Source organism: Vigna umbellata, chromosome 1, assembly GCF_029865625.1.
Source record: "Vigna umbellata cultivar VRB3 chromosome 1, Vumbellata_1.0, whole genome shotgun sequence".
Classification (NCBI taxonomy): domain Eukaryota; kingdom Viridiplantae; phylum Streptophyta; class Magnoliopsida; order Fabales; family Fabaceae; genus Vigna; species Vigna umbellata.
In genome coordinates this window covers 67093576-67119269 of record NC_142165.1, presented here as the reverse complement: position 1 = coordinate 67119269, position 25694 = coordinate 67093576, and the positions used below count along the sequence as shown (strand labels likewise).

The 25694-nt window shown below is 33.8% G+C and overlaps 2 protein-coding genes across 4 annotated transcripts; both read right to left on the bottom strand.

Moving 5' to 3' along the window:
• Positions 1–2527: 2527 nt before the first annotated feature.
• LOC124838737 (WUSCHEL-related homeobox 9-like) lies at positions 2528–5118 on the bottom strand. 3 transcript variants are annotated; one of them, XM_047314417.2, is made up of 4 exons: positions 4349–5118; positions 3351–4118; positions 2848–3050; positions 2528–2764 (listed from the first exon to the last, which is right to left on the bottom strand). In XM_047314417.2, the coding sequence occupies exons 1-4, from the start codon at positions 4476–4478 to the stop codon at positions 2759–2761; spliced, it is 1107 nt and encodes a 368-aa protein (XP_047170373.2). In that variant the 5' UTR covers positions 4479–5118; the 3' UTR covers positions 2528–2758. The 3 variants fall into 3 exon arrangements, with proteins under 3 accessions (XP_047170373.2, XP_087969005.1, XP_087969006.1); XM_088112879.1 differs by lacking the exon at positions 4349–5118 and having other exon boundaries at positions 3351–4316; XM_088112880.1 differs by lacking the exon at positions 4349–5118 and having other exon boundaries at positions 2865–3050; positions 3351–4316.
• An 18301-nt stretch (positions 5119–23419) lies between these two features.
• LOC124838738 (rac-like GTP-binding protein RAC13) lies at positions 23420–25478 on the bottom strand. The gene is made up of 7 exons (XM_047314418.2): positions 25180–25478; positions 24971–25058; positions 24754–24863; positions 24590–24653; positions 23957–24021; positions 23796–23861; positions 23420–23696 (listed from the first exon to the last, which is right to left on the bottom strand). Exons 1-7 carry the CDS (start codon positions 25276–25278, stop codon positions 23598–23600), a joined length of 591 nt encoding a protein of 196 aa, XP_047170374.1. The 5' UTR covers positions 25279–25478; the 3' UTR covers positions 23420–23597.
• Between the last annotated feature and the right edge of the window lie 216 nt (positions 25479–25694).

The window sequence follows — 25694 nt, the reverse complement described above, 5'->3', positions numbered from 1 at the left end:
CAAGCAAATTTCCTGAAGCAACCCCAGCTCACCGAGGAGACATATATAAACCTTAAAAAATTGGTTTTGTCAAGTTACCATACTTCTTTACCACGTCATGAAACAATTAACTCGGTTTGTACATATTTAATTAACGAAAAGTACTTCATTCATTGAAACAAATTTTATCAAAGTATAAACCAAATTAAAACCTTTTAAAAAAATTGAAGTAACTCGACACACTTCACCACAAAAAAGTAAAGACAAAGCAATTAAACCTGTTAAAAAAACAATTTAAACATCTTTTATATATATATATATATATATATATATATATATATATATATATATATATATATATTTGTAGAGAGAGAAGGCGCGAAATGATGATATGATTCACATAAGACGAGTTTGGAAGTCTTGGAGGTCATGATTGTATTTGTTGATGATAAGATAACATGGGGAGATGATGGTTGATGCAGATGAAAATGGATGTTCAGGAATGAGGTGTGACGTGTGAGAGGATTTTCAAATGGCAGAGAATTGTTGATGTATCCAAATCACAGTCAAATCAAGGCATGCATGCATCAAAGATGAGAGAGCAAGCACTGTTGGTATGGAAGCACACGCAAAGCAATTTGCAACTGTGCCTTCTAATCTGCAACCACTTTCCTATTTTCTTGTCTTCATCTCAGTTCAAGACAAAAGCTAGCATTTTCTGTGAAAACGTTAGCATCATTCCCTTTCTGGCCACACCCTTTTTCTTCTTCCTAATAACCTTCACTTTCAAATCACTTTTTCCACTTGTTTTTCTTAATTACACTACGTTACTTGTCACTATAATCCTTCTTAAAATACTACTTCTATCACCATTGTTAGTTCTGTATAATGAAAACTCATAAATCTCTCAATATTTTTAAGATTTTATTTGTCTAAAGTTTAACATTTTTTCCCTAATATAGATTTAAGTGATTTATCATCTTATATGTGGTTATGTTTATTTTATTAAAAATAGTAGAAATAGACGTGCGTCCATTTTTTTTATCATAAAAAAGATAAAAATTAGTATTAATCTAATTATTAAATACTAAAATTAAAAAATGTTATTTAATTATAATTTTTTTATAAAAAGTAATTATAAAATAAATATAAGTATTTTAATAATTTTACTGAGTAGTTTTTATTTAATTATTTGATAACTATTTTAACTTAAAAAACAGCTACTTAAATACTAAAGTAGTAAAAAGTTTATATATATGAAAAATCTCTTCATAGATGAGAGAAAATGAAAATAGGGTTTTAAAACACCTTCGTCCCTAACCCACATTTTTAAACATTAAAATATTCTTTTTACTATGATGAACTGATGGAGTTTTGTCTTGTGTATGTGACAACAAATAAAATAATCGATAAATATAAATTAAATGGATTGATTGGATTTTAGATTGAAGCAAGTTAATAATTCAAACACATGATAGTAACTCACTTAACAAATATATCACTTTATCGTTAAGCTTCTGATAAAAAAAGATATTTGAAACAAGTTAAAAATGGTAGCATAAAAAGGATATAGTTTTTGACAAACACTCACAAAAGTTTGAAAGACCACATTTTTCTACAGGGTTCACAACGTAAATTGAAAAAGAATTTGACAACTTAAAAATACAAGTATATTGACCTCGTTAATACATAAAAAAATATTAAAAATTAAATTTTAAATCTATGTAAATCCTGTAAAATTTTAAAATTTCACACTAATTAAAAATAAAATAAGTTTAAAATATTTAAGTAAATATAAACTTTATTTATTAATCGATTTTGTAGAATAATTACTCTTAAAATTATGCTGATAAAATAAAACCAGTATTTTGGTAACTTAAAAACAAGAATGTTAATCTATTAACACAAAAATAAAATAAAAACTTATTAAGAAGTGAGTTAAGTGTTCTATAATTTTATAAAATCTAAAAGATTTCATACTAATTAAAAATAAAATAAATTTAAAATATTTAAATAAATGTAAACTTTATTTACTAATCCATTTTGAAGGATTGATAAAATAAAACAAGTAGAAACTAATTATTTGTCGATTTTAATAAAAGAAAACATCCGAGTATATCTATTGCACAAATGAAATCCCTGTTCCTCCGCAAGGTAGAACTATCGTGGCAACTGAAGAAGAGACGTGATCAAACTAGCAGAAAATGGGAGAATAATGACCACACATTAACCGCCATGAAAGATCATCTCTCCCTCTTTTCTATTTATTAATTTATTAATGTACATTTATCTTATAATTTTCAGTTTACATTTTGATGAATTATATTTGTAGCTAATAACATTAAAATAATTCATTATATCATATAAACATATAATCATATTATTTTTGCCTTTTTTATCCGCTATTATTATTTTTTTCTTATCCTCTATTATTTTTGCTGTATTTTGTACAGAATGTATATATTTATTATTTGTATTTATTTTCTTAACTTTGTCATAGAAATTACCGTATGTTATATTACGTGGGAGTAAAAATAATATATACTGCTGAAAGAAAAATATACTGTGTTAAACAATTTATCCATAAAATGAAAATACAAATATCCCGGTCAACCAAGACACGATTTCTATACTTTGAGACCTGCACTGAACTAGTCATTTATGAAGCACATTGCAAACCCTGTAACAATAACTATATGTTGGGACAAAAGGGAACAACCAAACCGAAACATAGAAAAGTATATATCTAAATCATGTTTTCCTTCTCAGCTTCACTTCCTTATATCTGCAAAAATTGAAAAAAGCATTTAGACGATGATTAAAATGAAGGTTTGAAAAAAAGTTGCAGTGTTTAACAAAACTCCAGACCAGATAATAGTAAGCACCATGCTGCAGTGGGTGGAGGGTAATGCCCCAGTCATCGGTGGGGACAGGGCCGGAAGAGTGGATAAGCACGGCTTCATCTCCGAAGGCTTGGCGCACGTTGAAGGGTCCCATCATTACCTCAAATGCAACATCGTTAATGAAAACTATACATTTTTCTCTATCTGCTGTAACCTCACCACCAACACCTGACACAAATCGAATCATCTCTCATGTGCGAGTCGAAAACCACCACTTACAATAACCTACCTAAGGCAATCAACCCATGCACACGTCCATGTACATCAACACAACACCACATATACCCTAATCACAGAACTAGCCCCTACCTAATAAATATGCTCTACATCACATAAGAAACTTTTATAACTTAATGTTCCTTATAAATTTTTAAAAAAATTATTCTTTTTTGTGTTTAATTTAATTTATTTAGAAAAATAACGGTGTAACCTTTTCAATTACTTGCTTATTTCCAACATGTAAATTACCTTGAAGCTGGGTGATTGGACATGGAAGAGTTGAGATTGCGGGAGCAACGGTTGTGGTTGAAGATGAAGTCGGATGGGAGCTAAGTTGTTGACGGTGCATTGATTTTAATGCCTTTTCCTGGTTCATGATCTCGTTGAGGAAAAGACTACTGCTGGGTCCAACCTTTGGTTGACACTGTGGTTGAGATTGCATGATATTGTTGGAGAACTGAGGGAGAGAAAACCCATGCGTTGTGATGGTATCGTTAACTATTACACCTTGACCATTATTGTGCAAAGGAAAGGAGAAAGACTCGATCGCTGGTGGCAGCAAAGCGGTGTTATTGTAGTTGTGAGACTGTAAATAAGTCTGATTCACAGAAGCAGTGGGAGAATTAGGCAGTGCATCATTGACATTTGAGAATCCAAAGGAGATCGCATTTTGGTGCACTAATTCTTTTGAGGAGGATTTGTCAGAGGAAGAGGATGAGGTTGAAGGTGGTATGATTTGAGAGAGAGAAAGTGAGTTTGGTTGTGTTTCTGTGTTGTGTTTCTTTGAGTTTTGGATGTGGCGGAGCTTGTTCTTGCTCCTGGATTTGCGATTCTGGAACCAATAGAACACATTGGCATCACCAACTTGGCCATACTCCTGCAACTGCACCCGGATCTTCCTTATCTCATCCCTTGGGGGATTCACCATCCCAGAATTGAAGATGGCTTCTAGAATGCGAATTTGCTCGGGTTTTGGATTCCATCTTGACTTTGGTTCTGGAGTTTTCTCTTCATTTCCTACAATTGCAAACCACAAAACAAAATACTTAAATATCCAAAAGACACGAAATTCAGAAAAACTATATTTTTGGAATTCAGTTTTGAATAGGGTAGTCAAGCATTGCATTGTTATCTTTTGAATATATATTATTACTGTTCCGGTTTTGTTTACATCTCTTTGCACCATGAAACGGTGAGCGTAATCATCTAGTCTGAAAAAAAAGTGATCTTTGAAGCATCACAGGAACCTGGAGTATAAGGGCTTCTTTGGCATCCCGTTGACAGGACAGAAGAGTTGTTGCCATGCTGCCATTGGTTGTGGGAATTGCAAGGCTTGGATTTGAACATGCTTGGCCAGTGTTTATTGGAAGAAGACATGATGTGATGTTGATGTTGATGCTGATGTTGATGCTGATGAGGGACGAAACTGAATCCACTAGGCCAACGTATGCAACATATCTCTTCTTATATAGCCTTTCTACTTACCCAGCGTAGTTGTGTCTGTCAGCATTCTATCCTAATGATAATAGTAGTAATAATCATAAAAATAATACTTCATTAATAAAAACAAATCTATCTGTATCACTTTCAAGTCAGACATGTAACATCTTTTACAGAAAATATCTAAAGCAATGAAACAAAAGAAAGAAGAAAGCATGCGAAATGAACTACATAGACAGCAAGAATCTCATGATATGTGTAAATATAAAATCTAGAAGGAAGAAGAAAAGAAGAAGAAAACCATATATATCTCCCTTGTACACCTAGGTTTTGCTTACACTTTTAGAGTGTGTGGAGGTTCTTTAGAAGCAAAGGAAAGATGGACAGAAATAGACGTGGTAGGCCATTGAAGAGAAAAGGGGTGGGAAGGGGAAAAGATTATTGTAATGGAAGAGGTTGTTGCAGGAATAAATACGGGGCGGGGGTTTCAAAGTGAAGAAAAGGGTGTGATGTTTGATGTTTGGTGTTTGATTGGAAAGCGGTGGTGGGTTAGTAATTGGAACTTATTTTCATTATTTTGGGCAAACAAAGAAACGGGGTTTTTGGATTGACTCGAGGGATCTATTTATTATGCGTTACATATCTCTGTTTTGACTCAAATTCCTCTTTATGTCGTAGGCTTTTCCAAAGTTCCTAAAAAACGTTACTCACTCTTTTTCTATAATTACTTAACTCTTCAACTTTACTACTACTCCGTTTCTGTTTTTGTTGAAAAGAGTAGTATATTTGTGTTATTTTTAAAAATTATATTAAAAAATTTAAAAATTCCACAAAATAAATAACGTTAGTCCTAAAACTATTAAAATTGCTAAATCATTTGGTTAAGTCTTATACACTTACTAAGGCAAATCAAATGGTCGTTTGACCCATTTCGCGTAGATGGGGAAGTGAATTTTTTTTATTTACTATTGTGTTTCTTCTAGTATTGAAATTTTCCTTCTATTAAAGAAAACAAAAGGAAAAAAAGTTATGAGATGCTATTTAATTTTAAACAATACTATAAATCGTTTATTGAAAATGTTTTAAATAAAATAAAAAATAACTTATTTGTTTATAGGCTTAATACCAATTTTGATCCCAATTTTTGTCAGTTTTATTCGAAATGATTCTAATTTTTCTTTTCTATTCAATATTGTCCTAAAGAATGTAATTTATGTTCAATTTAATCATTTTTGCAGACGGCGTTTAAATAGTTAACGACACACTGTCCAGTTGTGCAATAAGTGAATGTCATGTCATTTAACTATTGACCTGCCTTGCCACGTGGTAGCCCTTTCCCCACCCAAAAATTTAGGGTTTCTGAATGCAAGGAGGAAATGCTTCCTCACGCCTGCGCCACCAGAGGAAAACTGAAGCTTGCGATGGTCCAATTGACCATAGTGGGTCTATCGGAGTTTCGTAGAAACGAGAGAAAACTCCTTTCTCGCATCGCAGTGAGGGTTGCAACGGCGGTGCCTCCGCGAAAGTTCGATCTCCGACGTAATCGTGATGCGAGAAGCTCACCGTTCTCATGCGATTTTGCGGCAATAGGACTCGCGATTGAAGATTTCAATTTGGGGGTTTTTGTTGTCTTATCTGGTTTTTGTAAATTAGAATATATGATTTTCGTTTCAAAATTGATTTGGGGAATTCTTGGTTCTTCTTTGTTTTGCGAGTGGTTAGGGATTTTGTTCTTCCCTGCAGGTTTGGGTTTTGGGTTTACGAAGTGGGGGATGAGGGTTTAGATTGGGAATGTTAGGGTTTCTGAACTTGGAATGAGGGTTCTTCTCTGTTTTTCCATGAATTTGTTTTTTCATTTTGGGTTCATTTGATTTGCGATAATGGGTTCTATGGTGGTTGTTGTTGGATGCATGGGTGGCGCCAATGAAGATGCTGGTAGGTGGCCATGGGTGGTGTTTTTGGGTGGTTGTTAGACGGAGATGATGATGGAGGTGCGAAGATGGTGGTTGGTCGTGACTGTGGCAGTGGCGGTTAGGGTTAGGTGGTGGCTAGGGTTTCTATGTAGGGGAAATTAGGGCTTCTGGAGGTAGGAAATGATGATAACGTGTCAAGGGTGATGTGTCATTTATTACACAGCTGGATAGTGCACCATTAACGATTTAAACGCCGTCTGCAAAAAGGACTAAATTGAACATAAATTACATTCTTTAGGACAACATTGAACAAAAAAAAATTAGGACCATTTCGAATAAACTGACAAAAATTGGGACCAAAATTGGTATTAAGCCTTTGTTTATACTTAAAATCAATATCAATACGTTTTTTTGGATGATATTTTTGTGTCATTTGGATGATATTTTTTATTTTCTGGAACGGATGACCCAAGTTCTCCATCATTGGTGGTGTCTAGTGTATTAAAACAAATTTTGCCCCACTCAATTGTGAAGAAAGAGCCCATATATGTGTTTAAACCAAGGTAGGTGAAGTCCATGACCATTTTTGTCTAAGTCATGGCCTGGTAATCGATTACAAGATCCTTGAAATCGATTACAAGAGGCTGATTGTTGTTTGTACAACAAGTAATACGTGACTCCCTAACTTGGAGAACTTGACTCCCTAGGGTCATTCTTTGTGTCCCTATTGGTGATTTTTTTTCATTCTTTTGCATGGATGACTCATCTTTCTCATCTTGATTGTGTCTAGTGCATAACCCTTCAGTTCATGGTTCTACCAACCTCAACACTATGAAAAACCCTTTTTCTCATCGAACAAAGCTCAAATATTTGAGAAAGAAGACACATTTACTCGTTGATGGATAGTGCGAGAGAGGCAGAATGCGAAAACAAAGGTGGACCAACGTTGGAGGAAGTGACCTTTTTTGGTAGCAATTGATGAGAAAGGAAGGGAAAATACCGAGAGGGGAAGAAGGGAGAAATGACACCACAGAAACGAAAATAGAGAGAGGAAGAACGAGAAAAATTGCGGTAGATAAGACCGAGAATGGACTCAGGACCAAGTTAGTCGACGACGAGGAAAAATGGCGGCAAAGAAGAGCGAGAGAGAAAGACACCAACAAGAGAGGGACTTGCGATAGAGAGAGAGCTTTCAAGTTTTGAGAGGAAGAAGTTGAACCCCTCATAAACCACGAAAGAAATTTGTTTCCCAAAACACACTTCATGTAAGATTTCATTTCTTAAAATATTATTTAAAACAAACCAATCAAAAGTTGTCACCTAGCGTTGTAAAAAATGAGTTGTTAAAAAACATTTTCCTTTTTCATTATATAGTTTGAAATAGTCACATTATCGTCACAATACCTTCTTAAATATTGTTAACATTGTATTGCATTATCGTCATAGCCACAATTAGTCTCTTAATTTATCGTCATCAAAGTTTCTTCTTTAGAATTCTCATGTGTTATAATTTATATTGCGTCACCTGCTTATCATTGTTGTTATGAGTGCGGTTAGAATTTTATCCTATTAACCTTTATTACAAACTTTAAGTTAGGCTTAATACCACTATTGGTCCCAATTTTTGTTAGCCTTGTTCGAAATGGTTTTAATTTTTTTAAGATGTTCAATGTAGTTCTAAAGATCGTAATTTGTGTTCAATTTAATCCTTTTTGCAAACACCCTTTAAATCATTAACGACCAAAAGTCCAACTGTGCAATCCGTGAATGACATGTCATTTAATTGCTGACCTGCCTTGATTGAAACATGACACAACCAATGAGAGACTACCACTTGGCAACCCCTTCCCGACCCAAAAAATTAGGGTTTCTGAATGCAAGGGGGAAAGGCTTCCTTACGCATGCGCCGCGAGAGGAAAACTGAATGGGTTTCGAAATGCAGGAGCGTCGCGATGCGAATCTTGCTCGTGGTTGTTTGTCTGTGATTTGGTTTCTTTCTACTTGCAGGTTCGAAGAACAGCTTTGCGATGGATGGAGAAGATGAAGATTGATGGAGAATGGCGCTTTTTCGACAATGATTCTACTCCAATTGGTGTTTAACTATTGGCAAATTTAACCGAATCGTATCAAGTAATAAAACTGGTAAGACCAAGTATCATTCTCCCAAAGGACTCACGGCCTAGACAGTTATGTGATTTGTAGATTATCTAAGACTTGTGACCAAATTCTTGTAGGTTTAAATGCAAAATACTGAAAAGTAAAAATATGAATGCATGTATTGATCAATGGGCAAGAAGAAACAAAACACGTGGTTTGAAATATATGAATGATTATGTTGTTGGGGTTTATTAATTTCATCCTATCCACTCTCATGTATTCAAGAATTCGTCTTTCTTCTTTAATGTTAATGCCACTTTCTAAATTACCTTAAACCCGATGTCTCGACGAAGAAAGCCTAATCATAATCACTAGTTTACAATGTCTTGTCTCCCTAGCAATTACTCATGCATTATAAAGCACAGAAGCTTAAAGGCAACCAACCATCATACTCCTATGTCTAGGTTTATACTACTATTGGGAGAGATTCCCCAGATCTTGATTTCCCCGTATGTGTCCATATCGACAAAATCAATAATCATGACATCGAATGAGTTAAACAATGCATGCTTAGAGCAAAGAGGAAAAACCCTAACAATTAATGAAAGAAAGCATATATATTAAAGATCTTAAAGAACAAATTCAATACATGAGAGTTTCAAAGGATTACATTGATTCCCCAACAACAATAAAGGTTTAGTTCACCTTATTCATGGTGAAACTAGATGAAATACAATAAAAGAGTGAAAGATAAAATCCTAGAAAGATGAGAAAAGAGATGTAGCATCCAAAATCCTCCTCCAAGGGGTGAAAGAGTGTGTTTCTGCTTCGTTCCAGCCAAAGATACTAACCCTAGGAAGACTAAAACCTTATATAAACTTCTAAATATTACAGAAAATTAAGCCCAAGCCTATAAGAATGTCGCTCAGCGGTAAGTGCGTGACTTCTATTCTGCCCCTCAGCTCTATTTTTGCCCCTCAGTGGTGTCTGCGAGTCTTTAAAGTGCCGCTCAGCGGTAAATGGCGTTGAGCGGTACTTGCAGCTTCTTCCTTTTATGCACTTTTTCTTCCTTTTCTGAATCCAACTCCTAGCTCCTTCACTTCTTTCACTCAATTCATCTTAAAACCTACAAAAACAAAGAAATCAAGCATAAAACTTGTCCAACTCTCTTATTTCCAAAACTTCAACAAAAAACATGATTTCAAGCTAGTTTCCAAGTCATAAAGGTTGTCTTTAAGGTCAAATTTAAGTATAAAAATAACAGTTTTTCAACTGTTATCAATTGGCTTTTTGTTCTCTGTATTTCCCTTTGGAGGTTGAAGACTTGACGGAGAAGATGAGCTCGTGCATGGCTCGTTGTCTCGTTGTGGCGATCATGGTTGTCGCAAGAAGATGTTGATGGCGATTCACGGTGGAGGAGGGGAAGATGGTCATGGTGGTGTTTTTGGGTGGTTGGTGGACGAAGAAGATGAACAGCGGTGGTGGTGGCACAACCATCATGGTTAGGGTTTCGAAATGTCTAATGATGGAGATTCGAAGATGGTGGCTGGCCGTGAGCGTGGCAATGACGGTGGTTAGGGTTAGGTGGTGGCTAGGGTTTCTGTGTAGGGGGAATTAGGGATTTTGGAGGTAAAAGATGATTATGATGTGTCACTGATTGCACAACTAGATATTTGGCTGTTAACGATTTAAACGGCGTTTGCAAAAAGTACCAAATTAAACACAAATTACGATCTTTAGGACTATATTGAACATTTTAAAAAAATTAGGACCATTTCGAACAAAGCTGGCAAAAACTAGGACAAACAGTGGTATTAAGCCTTTAAGTTATTATTATTCTTTTTTTCATTTTTTGGTTATATATAATTTGTTTTTACATGTTAGATAGTTATAGAATTATGTTAAAAATGAAATTAGGTATTGTTTTGGTGGTAATTTTTGTGGGACCGAGACACTAACCTTTATGACGCTTGAATCACGTGCTTCACCTGCTCCTTCCACTTGGACCGTTCGGTTGCTTCCTTGATAAAGGGGGTGGGGGGTGGGGGGGAGGGGGGGGGGGGGGGGGGAGGTACCTGCAAAAGATACTCCGACACCCAAGTCAGGCGTGTGATTGAAGAGCCTTGGCTCTTGATTGAATATATGAGAGTAAACTTTGAATGGAACGTTTTGGAGTGTCAATTGAGCGTACCTGGTTGATGTCCCTGACCTTGTATTTATAAGTTGTCACAAGTCAAACAGACTTACCTTAAAATCCGGGCGATTGCTCATAAACAGCTTTATGAATATCTTTTAATCAGATATCTTTGACTATTTTAATCATCCACTGGACACTTGGCCAATTGAGCACTAGCCCAATTTAATAAAACCGATTTCCCTTGTTGGCTATAGTGGTGACCGAACGATGCTGAGTGTATGATCGTTCGGTATCTACTAGGTATAAACATAATTGACGAGCGTTTTCTGGTTGACGAGCGCTGTTGCGGTTTGACCTGGCTGACGAGCGCTGTTGTGACCTGGCTGACGAACGTTGTCTGGTTGACGAACGTTGTTTCGGTTTAACATGGCTGACGAGCGTTGTTGCCGATGAGCGCTGCTACAGTAGATAGACTGATCGGTCTTGGATGTTAACCGTTCGGCCTAGATATCATACTATACTGGTATGTTATGCTAGAAATACCTATGTTAGTATTTAATTAGTCGTGTTAAAAATATAAATATGTGAAAAATGTAAATATGTTATATATATATATATATATATATATTGTTTTGTTTGTTTTTATACGTTAAGTTTTAAATTAAATTAGAAATGTAATTATGTTAAAAATATAATTGTTTGTTAATTTTATATTTTGGAAGATCATACAAGTAGTATAATGTGAGATATTATTTATTATATCTATTGTGGTTTTTTGTTAAACGTAATGGTATTGACTTTCAGGTGTATAATTTCATACAAATTATATTGTTTATTGTTTTTACTGAGCCGAGTATGTATCATACAAAGATTTCCAAAGACTCTTTAAACACTTTCAACCTTCAATATCTAATGTACTCCTCTTTCTCATAAGTGCTCGTTAGGGATTGTGACTAGAGCGGACACTTCATCAAGAAACAATAAATATGATAATTAATTAAATGTAATTAACATATCCCGTCAAATGTGCTATTTATACTAATTGTTTATGGAGGTAGGAGATGATGATGACGTGTCAAAGGTGATGCGTCACTGATTGCACAGCTAGACATTTGACTGTTAACGATTTAAACATCGTTTACAAAAAGAACTAAATTGAACACAAATTATTATCTTTAGGACTACATTGAACATTTTAAAACAATTAGGACCATTTCAAACAAAGCTGATAAAATTGGGACCAACAGTGGTATTAAGTCTTTAAGTTATTATTATTCTTTTTTTATTTTTTGGTTATATATAATTTGTTTTTACACGTTAGATAGTTATAGAATTATGTTAAAAATTAAATTAGGTATGTTATGCTAGAAATACCTATTTAATTAGTCGTGTTAAAAATATAAATATGTGAAAAATGTAAATATGTTATATATATATATATATATATATATATATATATATTTTGTTTTCTTTTTTTTATACATTAAGTTTTAAATTAAATTAGAAATGTAATTATGTTAAAAATATAATTGTTTGTTAATTTTATATTTTGGAAGATCATACAAGTAGTATAATGTGAGATATTATTTATTATTTCTATTGTTTTTTTTGTTAAACGTAGTATTGATTTCGAGTGTATAATTTCATACAAATTATATTGTTTATTATTTTTACAGAGCCGAGTATGTATCATACAAAGATTTCCAAAAACTCTTTAAACACTTTCAACCTTCAATATCTAAAGTACTCCTCTTTCTCATAAGTGCTCGTTAGAGATTGTGACTACAGAGGACACTTCATCAACAAGCAATAAATACGGTAATTAATGAAATGTAATTAACATAACCCGTAAGATGTACTATTTATTCTAATTTTTTATGAATTTTTACTTGGATGAGCCTGGGTCTACCCAAATACTTGTTGGCCTTTGAATTATCATAGTTAACCATAGGTCATGGTGATTAAGTGTCTTGTGTGATGTTGTGCTGACCGAATAAGGATGGACCGAATACACTTCGAATTAGTAGTCCGACATGTATTTGTCTAGGAAAGAATCCTAAACTGGTATGACCGAGAGGTACTTTGTCATATACAATACACCAACCCTCTAGACTTTATATGTTGCATGTTAATGGCTTGTAAAATGCTTTGATGTATCAAGTAGGAATAGTCAGTCTTCAGTTTTTGGCTTGTTGCAATCAAGATATTGATACTTGATAGTTGTCTTACAGAAAAAAATTGTATATTTGGATATATATATATATATATATATATATATATATATATATATATATATATATATATATAGGTATAGTAACTCCTCAGTCTCGAGAAGTACAACGACACCTTTAGCCTTCAAATCTAAAGGGGTGAAGAAGTATGGGACTACTATTTTGCACAAGAAATGTTGCAATGCTTGGAAAGGGTAGAGTCACAACCTTTAGCCTTCAAATCTAAAGAGATATAATGGATAAGGGAAAATGGTGGGAAGGTGAAAGGTCACGAATTTTGTTATAAATGAGAGTCTCATTTGCTACTTTTGAGCACCAAGTTTTGAGAAATTGCTCTACTATTGATATCTTGTGAGAAAAGTGAGTCATTTCAAAATTTTATTACTCAAATATATGTCTTGTAATAGGTCAAATATGGGTTCTAAGGAGAAATCAGATAGTAGTAGTAGTCATATCGTAATGTCATTAGACGCATCATCATCCCAGACCGTAGGAGTGGAAATGAAGGATATTATTGAGAATAGGAAAGATCTTGCTAAAGATCATGCTGAGTCCCGACTACCTAGAAGGGAGGGATACAAGAAGGTAGATTCTTTACTAAGAAGTCAATTTTCCAAATTTAGGTGGTCTAGAATTTCGAATTGCTAGTTGAACAACATTTATGTGTTTGAGAGAGGAGTGTCGAATGACATAGTGTTGCTTAGCAGGGTGAGTGTCACTGATAATGTATGCCATGGTCGAGAAGGGTACGAGGAAAAGTTCTTTTATGTGTTTATAGCTTTTTTCTTTCAATTGCATGTTCAGTTATCCTTTGATGAGTTTACCATGGGTGTGCTTAAACTTCTAAATATTACACCAACACAACTTCATTCGAAAATTTATGTTAAAAATACAATTCTTTGTTAATTTTATATTTTGGAAGATCATAAAAGTATGATGTGAGATATTTTTTATTGAACGTAATGGTATTGGTTTGATACCTAGTCAAAGGTGTTATAACTTCTCATTCACTAAGAGTTAATCTGGTATACTACTTTCACAATTTTTACACTCTGTCACATAGTTTCTAGCCTTTCACTCACACAAACTTAAGCATATATGAGACATAACTATCTATCTCACGTAGAGTTCTCCCGTTCATTTGCTCACAAAGATAAAACTATAACTCACAGAGACATTAACGAAGTCCACCCTTTTGCTCATATAGAGACTTAAAAGGTATACAGCTCCTACTCACACATAGATTTACAAAGACCACAATAAAAACTTTTCCTCTCTTGTTGAGACACCCATAATTATGTTGAAAACACACTTGCCTATACAGAATTCCTCACACAAAAATCAATAAAACACATTATTAATACAATTATGAACATTAAATTTACATCTTTGTTAGATGTATTATTTTGATTTTATATTTATTTTTTATCTTTAGTTAGTTTGTTATTATTTCTTATTTGTATTTTAGGTTTATCCCATATTTTTCTATTATAAATAGAGGACCCTATGTGTATATTCAACAAAAAAACCATAATCTCATACATAGTTTTCAAAATATTCAACATGGTATCTAGAGTCTAAGTTTCTTTTGAGGAAACACTTTTTTTGCCTTTGACACTACAACTGCCACTGCCAGTGGCGGTGCCGTCTACCGCTGTTGGCGGCACTGTCGTCTACCACTACCAAAGTTTTAGTTTGACCGATGATCACACAATTGTGAGCGTCTCGGTCAGGCTACCACCATGTCGTCAACAACACCTTCATTAGATATCCTACGCACTCTCGATGCCTTTTGAAGTTGTGGATCTGCTCTCTTTTCCATCGTGTGTGTTGCACGTCTTGTCTCCTTGATAACAGTTGAAAAACTGTTAGTTTTAGACTTAATTTTGACCTTAAAGACAACCTTTATGACTTAGAAACTAGCTTGTAATCATGCTTTTGTTTATGTTTTGGAAATAAGAGAGTTGGATGGGTTTTATGCTTGGTTTTCCTTGTTTTTGCAGGTTTTATGCCAGAAGTTGGATACAGAAAAGGAAGAAAAAGTGCATAAAAGAAGAGTCGCAAGTACCACTCAACGCCACTTTTACCTTAACAGTGGCACTCTGAAGTCCCGCAGTCACCGCTGAGGGACAAAACTACAGCTGAGCGTCAAATAGAAGAACCACACTTACCACTGAGCGTCGTTTTATTGGGCCTTGGGCCACTTTTCTGCAATTTTTAGAAGGCTATATAAGGTTTTAGCCGAATTAGGTTTAGTATCTTTGGCCAGAACGAAGCAAACTCACACTTTCTTCACCCCTTGGAGGAGGATTTATGATGCTCAAGCTCCACTCTTCAAATTCTAGGGTTCTATCTTTCATTCTTTCATTATTTTTCATCTAGTTTCACCATGATTATGGTGAACTAAACCTTCATTGTTGTTGGGGAATCAATGTAATCCTTTGAAGCTCTCATGTATTGAATTGGTTCTTTAATCCATATGCTTTCTTTCATTAATTGTTAGGGTTTTTCTTCTATACTCTATGCATGCTTTGTTTAACTCATTCAATTGCATGATCATTGATTTTATTTGTATGGACACATATAGATAAATCTAGACATGAAGAAATTCTCTCAATAGTAATATTGCCTAGACATAGGGATAGGAGGATTGATTTTCTTTAAGCTTCTGTGCGAATGTAATGTATGAATAATGGCTAGGGAGACAAGACATTGTAAACTAGTGATTAGGAGTAGGCTTTCTTCACCGAGACATCGGGTTTAAGGTAAATTAAAAAGTGGCATTAACATTAATGAAGAAAGATGAATTCTTGAATAGATGAGAGTGGATAGGATTAATTGAAAACCCCAACAACATCATCATTCCATATATTTCAATCACATTTCGTTTCTTTTGTCCAATTGATCAATACATGCATTCATATTTAATTTTCAGTATTTGCATTTAAATCTACAAGAATTCATTCACAAGTCTAATTTAATCAACAAATCACATAACTGTTTAGGCCGTGAGTCCTTTGGGAAATCATACTTGGTCTTACCATTTTATTATTACTTGATACCATTTGGTTACACTTGTCGAGGGTTAACATTCCTCTCAGGCAACGACACCTTCATTGAATCTCCTACTCGCTCTTTTTCCTCTTTCAAGTTCATCGTGCATGGTCACATGTCTCGTCCTCTCATGCCATAAATTGACACTTCTTAGTAGGTTTTTAAGCCTAACTCAACCCCCACAAAATCGGCTTGTAAGGTGAGGTTTGCACCTTACTTATATATTATAATTTTGCCTTATCTCTAGTCGATGTGGGACTTCCAACACATCCCCTTCACGCCGAGGTATAGACATCTCGTGTGTAACATCCCAAAAATATAGTATAACTATATAATAGAGTCATCACATAAAATGATACAATAGATCAGTCATCTACTAATTAATAAAGTATTAACAGTACAGTTATCCAAAATAATCATAAAGTTAAAACTTTACAAAAAAAAATCCTAAAGAACAAAACTATAAACACAATCGATTGGTCCAAACAAAATCTTCATATGACCGACCGGTCCTAGTCTAAACTGCTGGGTCTTCTCTGTCCAGCGCTTGGTCTAGCGAAACCTCACAATCCTCTTCTCACATCCACCGGATGATCATTGCATAGAAGAAATGTCGAACAGGAACATAGCAAAACAGAAAAAAAGGGTAAACAAATGTAATTTATAAAAAAAATATACATACATTACAAACAAACATAGCAGTTAATCATGCACACATAGAAAATCATATAAATCCATATTGACTGACCACTACAACTCGACCGTCCGGACTAGTATGAATATGTAGCTTTTGGTCGTTCGTGCACTAGTGGGTGTAGTAACTGGAAACCCATCAGCTGTCACACGAAGTTAACCCGTTATCACTCACCGTAGGAACCCCCGCCCCCTCGGCTAGGGCCTCATGTTATTCTCACGATATGACTTACCCATCTCTACTTGAGACTTGGTAATCATTAGAATGTCAGGATAAACGCCGTAGATTTCACTATCCATATTCATACTATACCACCACCTTGATTACCCAATCACTAAGACATTCCTCCTTGGAATTCTCTTTCATACCAGTTGGAACATCATACCTTATTTGAATATTAATACAATTTCTCATACATAGTAAATCAATAAAACTCTAATAATAAATTCGAACCAAACAATGAAATCAACATTTACAGACCGAATAACATTTCGTAGAAGAAAACCGAACAGACAACAACACAACCTCTGAGTATGACTGAACGGGAAAACTCAACATAACCTATGAACGAGACCGAACGGAAAAACACTCACAACACGTGATCATGACCGAACGGTACTTCAACGAGCAATGCTCGAACAAGAGCCTAAAGCAGTTGAAGGGCCGAACGATAGAACAACCGAACACCAGTACAAGACCGAACTCTATAGCTAAACCGAATACTAGTATGAAACTGAACATTATGAATAAACCGAATACTACTAAAACTGAACGTTAATATAATACTGAGCCCTACTCAGACCGAACACGAATACAACACCAAGTACTTCTAAGACTGAACGTGAATACAAAACCGAATACTGCTAAAACCGAACGGGAATACAAAACCTAACTTATACGAAACCTAGCACTACTAAATCGAATGCTAATACAGAACCCAGTACGACCAATAACGAACACTAATATCAAACTTAATACTGCCAAGGCCGAACATGAACTGTTAAAACCGAACGTTAGAACAAAACCGAGCAACACTAAGACTGAATACTACTACGAAACTAATGCCGCTAAGACCAAGTACCTGAACCTGACCGAGCAGTCAACAACGAACGCTCGACTTTCTGCATAATTCTGCAGAACTTCTGCAGAATGAAACACACACTAGAATTTACCAAAAACTGAATATTTTTCTCCACCCATAATTCACTCCAAGGTATGTATAATCTACAACTCAACAATCACAACATTTAACATGTTACACAAACAATGTCTAATACCTAAACATTCAAGTTCACCCATATGCAAAATCATCAAACAAAATTTTCATACATCATCAACCAAACAATTAAATTAACTAGCTTCCCTTACCTCTTAACCAAACCGAACGGCTTCTATCCTTCGAGAAATTTGATCACTTCCAGAAAATCCTAAGAACACCTATAACTCACTGATTGGTGAGAAGAGCCAACCAAAGTACCAAAAAGAAAGTTAGAAAGAGAAAGGGAAGGCTGATGAACACATGCAAACAACAAGGTTTACTTGCATGTACCAGAAATTCCAGAAACTCACAAGAATTAAAGGAACGAAACTTACCAGCTCTAATCACTACACCGATCGGTGAAATAGAAAGCTCTTGTCTTCCAGATTACTTATGCATGGTATGATCGTTAAATAGATGAAGTGAGATTGAAGAACTTTAGAGAGAAGGAGAAGAAAAGAAGATAGTAGAAGAAATTCGGTCTGATCGTTAAATAGATGAAGTGAGATTGAAGAACTTTAGAGAGAATGAGAAGAAAAGAAGAGAGTAGAAGAAATTGGATAGATAAAATTGTATTCAGAGAATGGGTCAAGACTTATAAAACTTTTCCTTTATATATCAATCTTCTTTTAATCTAAACCACTCGGTCTCATCCTTTGCTTACACTTGTCTACTTCAAACTCTTCTAAATCTCTCAGTTCTTACATCGTGCGTAAGAGTAGAAATTAATGGGGTGGTCTGATAACGGCCCGACAATGGGTGAAAACAAAAATGCCCACTTAGAACTCGTTAGGATAGGCTCTAACCATGGCTCTGATACCATATTAGAAAGTGGGTTTAAGCCTAATTCAACCCCACAAAACCGGCTTTTAGGGTGAGGTTTGCACCCACTTATAAACTATGAATTGGTCTTATCTCTAGTTGATATGGGACTTCCAAACCCCCCCTCCTCACGTTGAGGTATATACATCTCAAGCGTGGGATTAGACATTTTTAATGGGTGGTCTGATAGCGGCCCGATAACGGGTGCAACAATATGCCCAACAAACAACAAATACCGCTAGAGTATGCTCTAACCATTGCTCTAATACCATGTTAGAAGTGGACTTTAAGCCTAACTCAACCCCACAAAATCGGCTTGTAGGATGTGGTTTGCACCCATTTATAAAGTATGAAATTGCCTTATCTCTACAAGCCAGTTTATGGGGTTGAGTTAGGCTTAAATCCACCTTCTAACATGGTATCAGAGCCAGGTTAGAGCCTATCCTAGCGAGCTCTAAGTCGGCATTTCTGTTTCCACCCGTTGTCGGGTCGCTATCGGACCGCCCAATTTCTACTATCACGCACGAGATGTCTATACCTCGGTGTGAAGGGGGTGTATTGGAAGTCCCACATCGACTAGAGATAAGTCCAAATTATAATATATAAGTGGGGTGCAAACCTCACCTTACAAGCCGGTATATGGGGATGAGTTAGGCTTAAAGTCCACTTCTAATACTTAATGTATAGAAAACTAAAGGCCAATGTCACTTAACGTCGGTTATAATACCAATCGACATCATGTTGGCACCAATTTAAACAAAATTTGGGATAGCACTTAACATCTATTAGTGTTCTAATAGGTGTTAAAAGATGTCGGATTATACCATAGTTGACATTATTTAACTTTTGTTAGAGCAGTAACATATGTTAAATGTTGCAACTTTTTTTTTAATTTCATTTATATTAACAATTATCCCAAACTCGAAAAGCAAAAAATTTCCCAACACATTATATATCTCTGAAAATTTCCCAACGTAATATATATCTCAAAGCTAGAACTATTGTAACATAATGTGCATTTCATAATTTAAAAATATATTCTAGATCATTTTCAATCAAAGTAATTGATGTTAAACCTAAACCCAAATCCATTATTCTAGTAGAAATGTTGATCACTCCTTTCTTATTTTCTTCATTGTCTTGTTTGTTATAGGTGATGAATTTTTTGAATCGTTGAAAAAATCACACAACTTCATTATGTATGGATATTAGTGTTTAAAGTTTGATATGATTTCTAATATGTGAAAGTTATATATTATTACCTCTATCCAATCATCTCTAATTCCTACTCAAATGATGGTTTTCATCGAAGACATGAAGTAATAGCCACAATTGAATGAATCTTTCTACCTTTTACACTAAACATTACAAAGAAAATAATCACACATTAAGGTCATAAATTGAAGTACCAAAATTAATAACTTACAAATGAAAGAGTTCCAACCTTTGAGTAGATTACTTGAAGGGTGGCCTAGTGGTAAAAGTTCGAAGGAAGGGTGAGAGAGTTGTGGGTTCATCTCCCCTACTAACATTTGGGAGATATAAGGTTGGTTTGAAGGGTTTGGAAGGGAGGATGAGAGTGGTTCTAGGTTTAACTCCTCACACTAACAAAAAACTAAAAACTAACATTTGTTGATAAAAAAATTACTTGAATTTGCATTAATTTGGGTTTATCCACAACTCTAATTAAATTGGAAATATATGTTAGTAGAAATATATACTAAATAGATTATATGAAAAAAGTAACCCTTACATTTGTAGCATGGATTTCAAATCACTTTTCATATTCTTATGCAGATAAAAAAATCATACAATCATACATTATCTTGGAATGATGACCATTAGTTGCCGATGAAACATTTACATTCATTCATCCAACTTCGATCCATACTACATTTGTAACAAACTTCATCAATATCAAATTTCTAACTCTTAGAGGATGAGGCCTTACCTATTCGGAAAAAATATTTCTCATAATTTGCTAACACGTATATGGAGAAGTCTAGCATAATAAATTTGATAAAATTTTGGCAACATTTTGCGTTGTTCTCTAAAGTACACGAAATGAGAGTGATTACTTATGACCACAATCAAGTATGCATCCAAAAAATAACATAGAATGGTCTTAACTGAAATTTTATCCAATTTATACATAAACTTCAATTACATGTTTTTTTCAAACTGTCTGATCAAACAATTCAATATTCAATATAAACGATTAATATTTAATCCTTTGTACTAAATCTTACACGAAAACTAAAATGCACCTAATTTATAAATTCATCCAACACATCTAATAAATCTAAATTATATAAACATACAATATCCAATAAATTTAAAATTAATCATATAATTAATAAAAACTAACAATATAATTTAATAATCAACCCCTAGTAAACCATAATATAAACTAAAAACCACCTAGTGAGATAAAACTAAGATAAAATTAAATATTTATATTAAAACTAAGATAAAACTATTATAAAAGCTAAATATTTAACATATATACATTCTAAAAGCAAAAAATTCACCCTGCAATCAATAAGGAAGAAAAATCAATAGTAAAGGAAGTCTCGCACAAAGATAATACAAGATGACCAATGTCATCGTACATTCAATACAAGAGAGAAAGGACAATATGCAAAGTTGAAGAAAACTAACCTTAATGTGAAAATCAGTCTGTTAGAAATCCTTTGGAGAAAACGAGCACCACAAGCGTAAATGAGAATAAAATGGAGTGAAAAAGAGTGCAATGGACCCCAAACCTTATGCATTGTGAAAATGGAGAAATATGACTTCTCATTTCTCGTTCTTTTATCTTATTATACAAATTAGACGTCGAGTCCCTCTCCAATTAACGTCAAATTTAAAATTCACATCGATATCAACGTAAAAATTCAACTTGACTACAATTGAAAGAAAATCTAATATTTAATTTAATTAAATATTTATAAAAATATCGTCGCACATTTTTAACAACATTAAATTTTTATTCCGTTGAACGTGTAACCAGTGCGTTGAAAGCGCATCTTACCCTAATGAAAGTAAAACTCATCTCTTGAATGAGTCCTCATCACTTCTTAATAAAAATAAACGGTGTATGGCGTAAAATCTTAGTCCTGAAAGTGAGGATTGATTAAGGAAACCAATTAATATATTTTAGTAAAATAATACATATTATAATTTTTTAGTGAGATTGACCTACTGTATAACTTTTTTTTAGGAAAAATGATATATAGTTATTATTAGTTGGAAAAAGAAAACGTAATTTTTTTTCTTACTCTCGTAAAAAGTCCAATAAATTCAACACATTACATCATCCAAAAGGTGAGTATAATACTTGAATGATATATAATACATAACTATTTTTCTTGGTATCTTTTCTTTCTTTGTCTTGAGAATAGTTATAAAATGTAATTAGTTGAAATTCACATATTCTCAGATTATAATATATACTTCTGTTAAGATTTATTTAGAAATATATTTATTCATTTATGCATGTCACTTTTGTGAAGACGTTTCACACTCGACATATGTACATGGTATATTATTACGTTGAATTGAGAAACACATTTGTTATCCTGAATTTAAATTATTTAAGATTTAAAATCAATTTAAAAAATAGCAGTTTTAAAATCAGTATCAAATCAATTTATACTCAAACTAGTTTTTTTTAGAAAGTGTAGATTTCGATTCCAATCCAAGATAAAAGCCAAAACTAGTTTTTTTAAAATATAAAATTTAAATTTAATTTCAATCTAAAATATTTGCGTTTATAATATATTAAATTAGTTCATTAATATTGAGTTTGATAAAATTTTAAGATCTTTTGTCCTTCTCTACCAAGTCTTCAAAAGCTGTATCTTTTATATTTTTTCTATCGTTTGTCTTATAAATTCTTGAACGTGCATTTTTTTTCCTATAAATGGGAAAACTCATAATATATGCTATCCTGTAAAAAGAAACTAGGTTATAATTTAAATAATTTTACTTTGAATTCTAAAACTTCTAATATAAAAAATTAACACTTCTTTATAAAAATGTCATCAAGCCATTTTTACATCATAACTTTGCACCAGTATAAAAGACACATTTGTAGCTGGACATAATAACTTTAATTATCTAAAAAATATTTATTTAAAAAACACTAATTTTAACTTCATCTTTATCATTTGTAAAGATAATAATAAATTCTCCCAAGTTAATGAAATTAGATGGACTGTGTCCCACTTTCTTTCATGACTTTGTGGCTTGTATTGCATGCAGCATTCGGAAAATCCCTACAAAACTAGTTAATGGTTTAATGCTTTACAGAAAAAAATAAAATAAAACATAGTCCTTGGTGAAGTTTTTCTCTTTAATTTGGTCAAAACACTGTCACTGGTAACGCTAATCCTATTTACTTTGACCGTGAAACCAACATCCCAAGTCTTAACTGGTGAATTATCTGAGATCCTGGAAACGTTAAAAATTGTACTAATGTGAATTAAATTAACTGTTTTTTTTTTTTCTTTTCTTTTCTCTTAATTCCGAATGTGACCAAACCCAAGTACACGAAACAGGGTAGAAACTAGAAACAGAAGATGAGAAATTGCAAAAGGGGATTCCCAATTTCAAATGAGGGGACTCTTTTTGGACTATAAAAGTACTAAAGCGCAGCCATAATTGGAGATTGCAAAATAAAATAATTAATTGAACAATGCAATACTGAAGTTCTGATTTGAAAGGAATCTAAAGTCCTTCTCAGGAATAATCCATAAACTCATAGGCTCTTTATATATATAGATCACAAAGACTAAAAGCATTGGCTTCAATAATGCTATATAAAAGAGTTGGATGAATATGAAATATTAGAGGAAAAAGCAGGTCCTTTTCTTGCGTGGTTTCTTTTTTGGCTTTGGTGGCCTCAATGCGACCTTTATTGCAGCATCAAAAACTGTCTTCACATTCTGCAAAAAACCAAAGAGAAAATCATTTAACTTCATCCTAGTACATAACTCGGTTCACTTAAAAAAATATGGCTCAAAGTAGTTCAATATGAAATTCACCTGCTGTGTTTTGGAGCTGCACTCAATATATGTGACTGCACCAATCATTTTCTTCAATTCTTCACCCTGCTCAAAACCAATCATTGTTGAGTTCGTCATACATGCAAAGGAATTGCAGTTTAAGAATAGCCCTTTTTTTATTTAATTTTATGAGAACATGCCTGAGCAGTGGTAATTCGTGTGGCTCCGGGATGATCAATCAAAAACTGCTTGTCATCCCGCAAATCTGCTCATACATAAGATTTAAATGGAAACTTGTGTTAGAATTGAAGTCCATTGACGAATTTGCGTGCTCTGTAAGCACGAATGGATGAAATTTTATAAGATATTTGATGATCTCAGTACAGATTAAGCTAACAAACTGCGGTATATATTGCGTAAATAAAAGAAAAGTTGGAAAACTGTGTTTTTTTTTTGCTGAGATTAATCTTCAGTGGAAACATGGCCTATCAATTAACCAAAATACAAAATAAAAAGGTCCACTATAGATAATTTTAGTATCTCGTCACTTCCTCTGTTTTCTGCCATGAGACATAAGTGACAACATTCAATAGAATAATGTTGATGAGTATTGCATAATTGAAGTTTCCCAGGAAGATTGGTCAGGAATAATGCATAACTAAAATATAAAATTAAACATTGAGAGCCAGCACAAACATTGTGTTTTGTACGAACAAACCGAACCTTTTACATTTTTCCTTAAAGGAAAAAAAGTAAAACAAAAAGGTAAAAATATCATTACTTGTGAACCCATGATGACGATTGTTATGCTACTCCAATAGAATTTAGCTTACCTAGTTTTGTTCCCACCAGCACTATAGGCACATTTGGAGCATAATGTCTGAGCTCAGGTATCCACTGCTCGTCAAGAATCCAACATGAATGTGCATGTTTATTTCAAATATTTGACAAAACAAATCTGAAAACCGAACTGAAGTTAAAAGCAAATGGGAATAACCTTTTTAGAAATGTTCTCATAACTGGCTTTGCTGATGAGCGAATAGCACAACAAAAACACATCAGCTCCTCTATAGCTTAAAGGCCTTAGCCTGTTGTAATCTTCTTGTCCTATAATCAAACAATTATTCCAAATCACCAATTATCTTCAATCATGAATTGGCATTCAGCGTCAAAGTAAAATTTAGAGGTTAACTTAAGAAAGAAAGGTGACCAACCTGCAGTGTCCCATAAACCAAGATTCACCGTACTACCATCCACAGTTACATTAGCACTAAAATTGTCAAACACTGTTGGAACATAATCCTACCAGAGAAAAAAAAATCTCAAAAATTTTCTTCAAAATAGGTCTCATTCTTAAACCTCCCAAACTCTTGAGCCTGATGGAACTTTCCATGACTAGGAAATATATTTAAGAGAAACATACCGTGGGAAACGTGTTGCTGGTATAAGATATGAGCATGCATGTCTTTCCCACAGCACCATCTCCAACTGTTACACACTTGATAAACCTGGCCGTGCTCATCTTTTATCTTGAAATGCTTAGAAACTAGTGGAACAATATTTATGAACAAGTTTTTAAGTAGAAATAACGAAAGTGAAAGAAAAGGAGGGTGGTGAGTATCCCTTAACTAAATTTTTCTAGTAGTACATCATTTACTTCAGTTGTGGCTCGTGGAACTGGTCGTATTTATAAATTGAAGTGATTACTCTGAAAAAGCATTTCTTTTCTTTAAGTGCAAGGACACGAAGAACAAGATATGGCTGTAGCAAAGTAGGTATAGTGCTGGCGTTAGTTGGTTAAGTGTGGGAGAAGGGAGGTAATGAATCATGAAAAGCAAAGAATTTTCCTAATTAACCAATACACCATGATGAAATTAAAGAACAAATTGAGGTATGATATGATGAAAAGTAAGTCAAATAGTTTGTTGCCTTCTATTT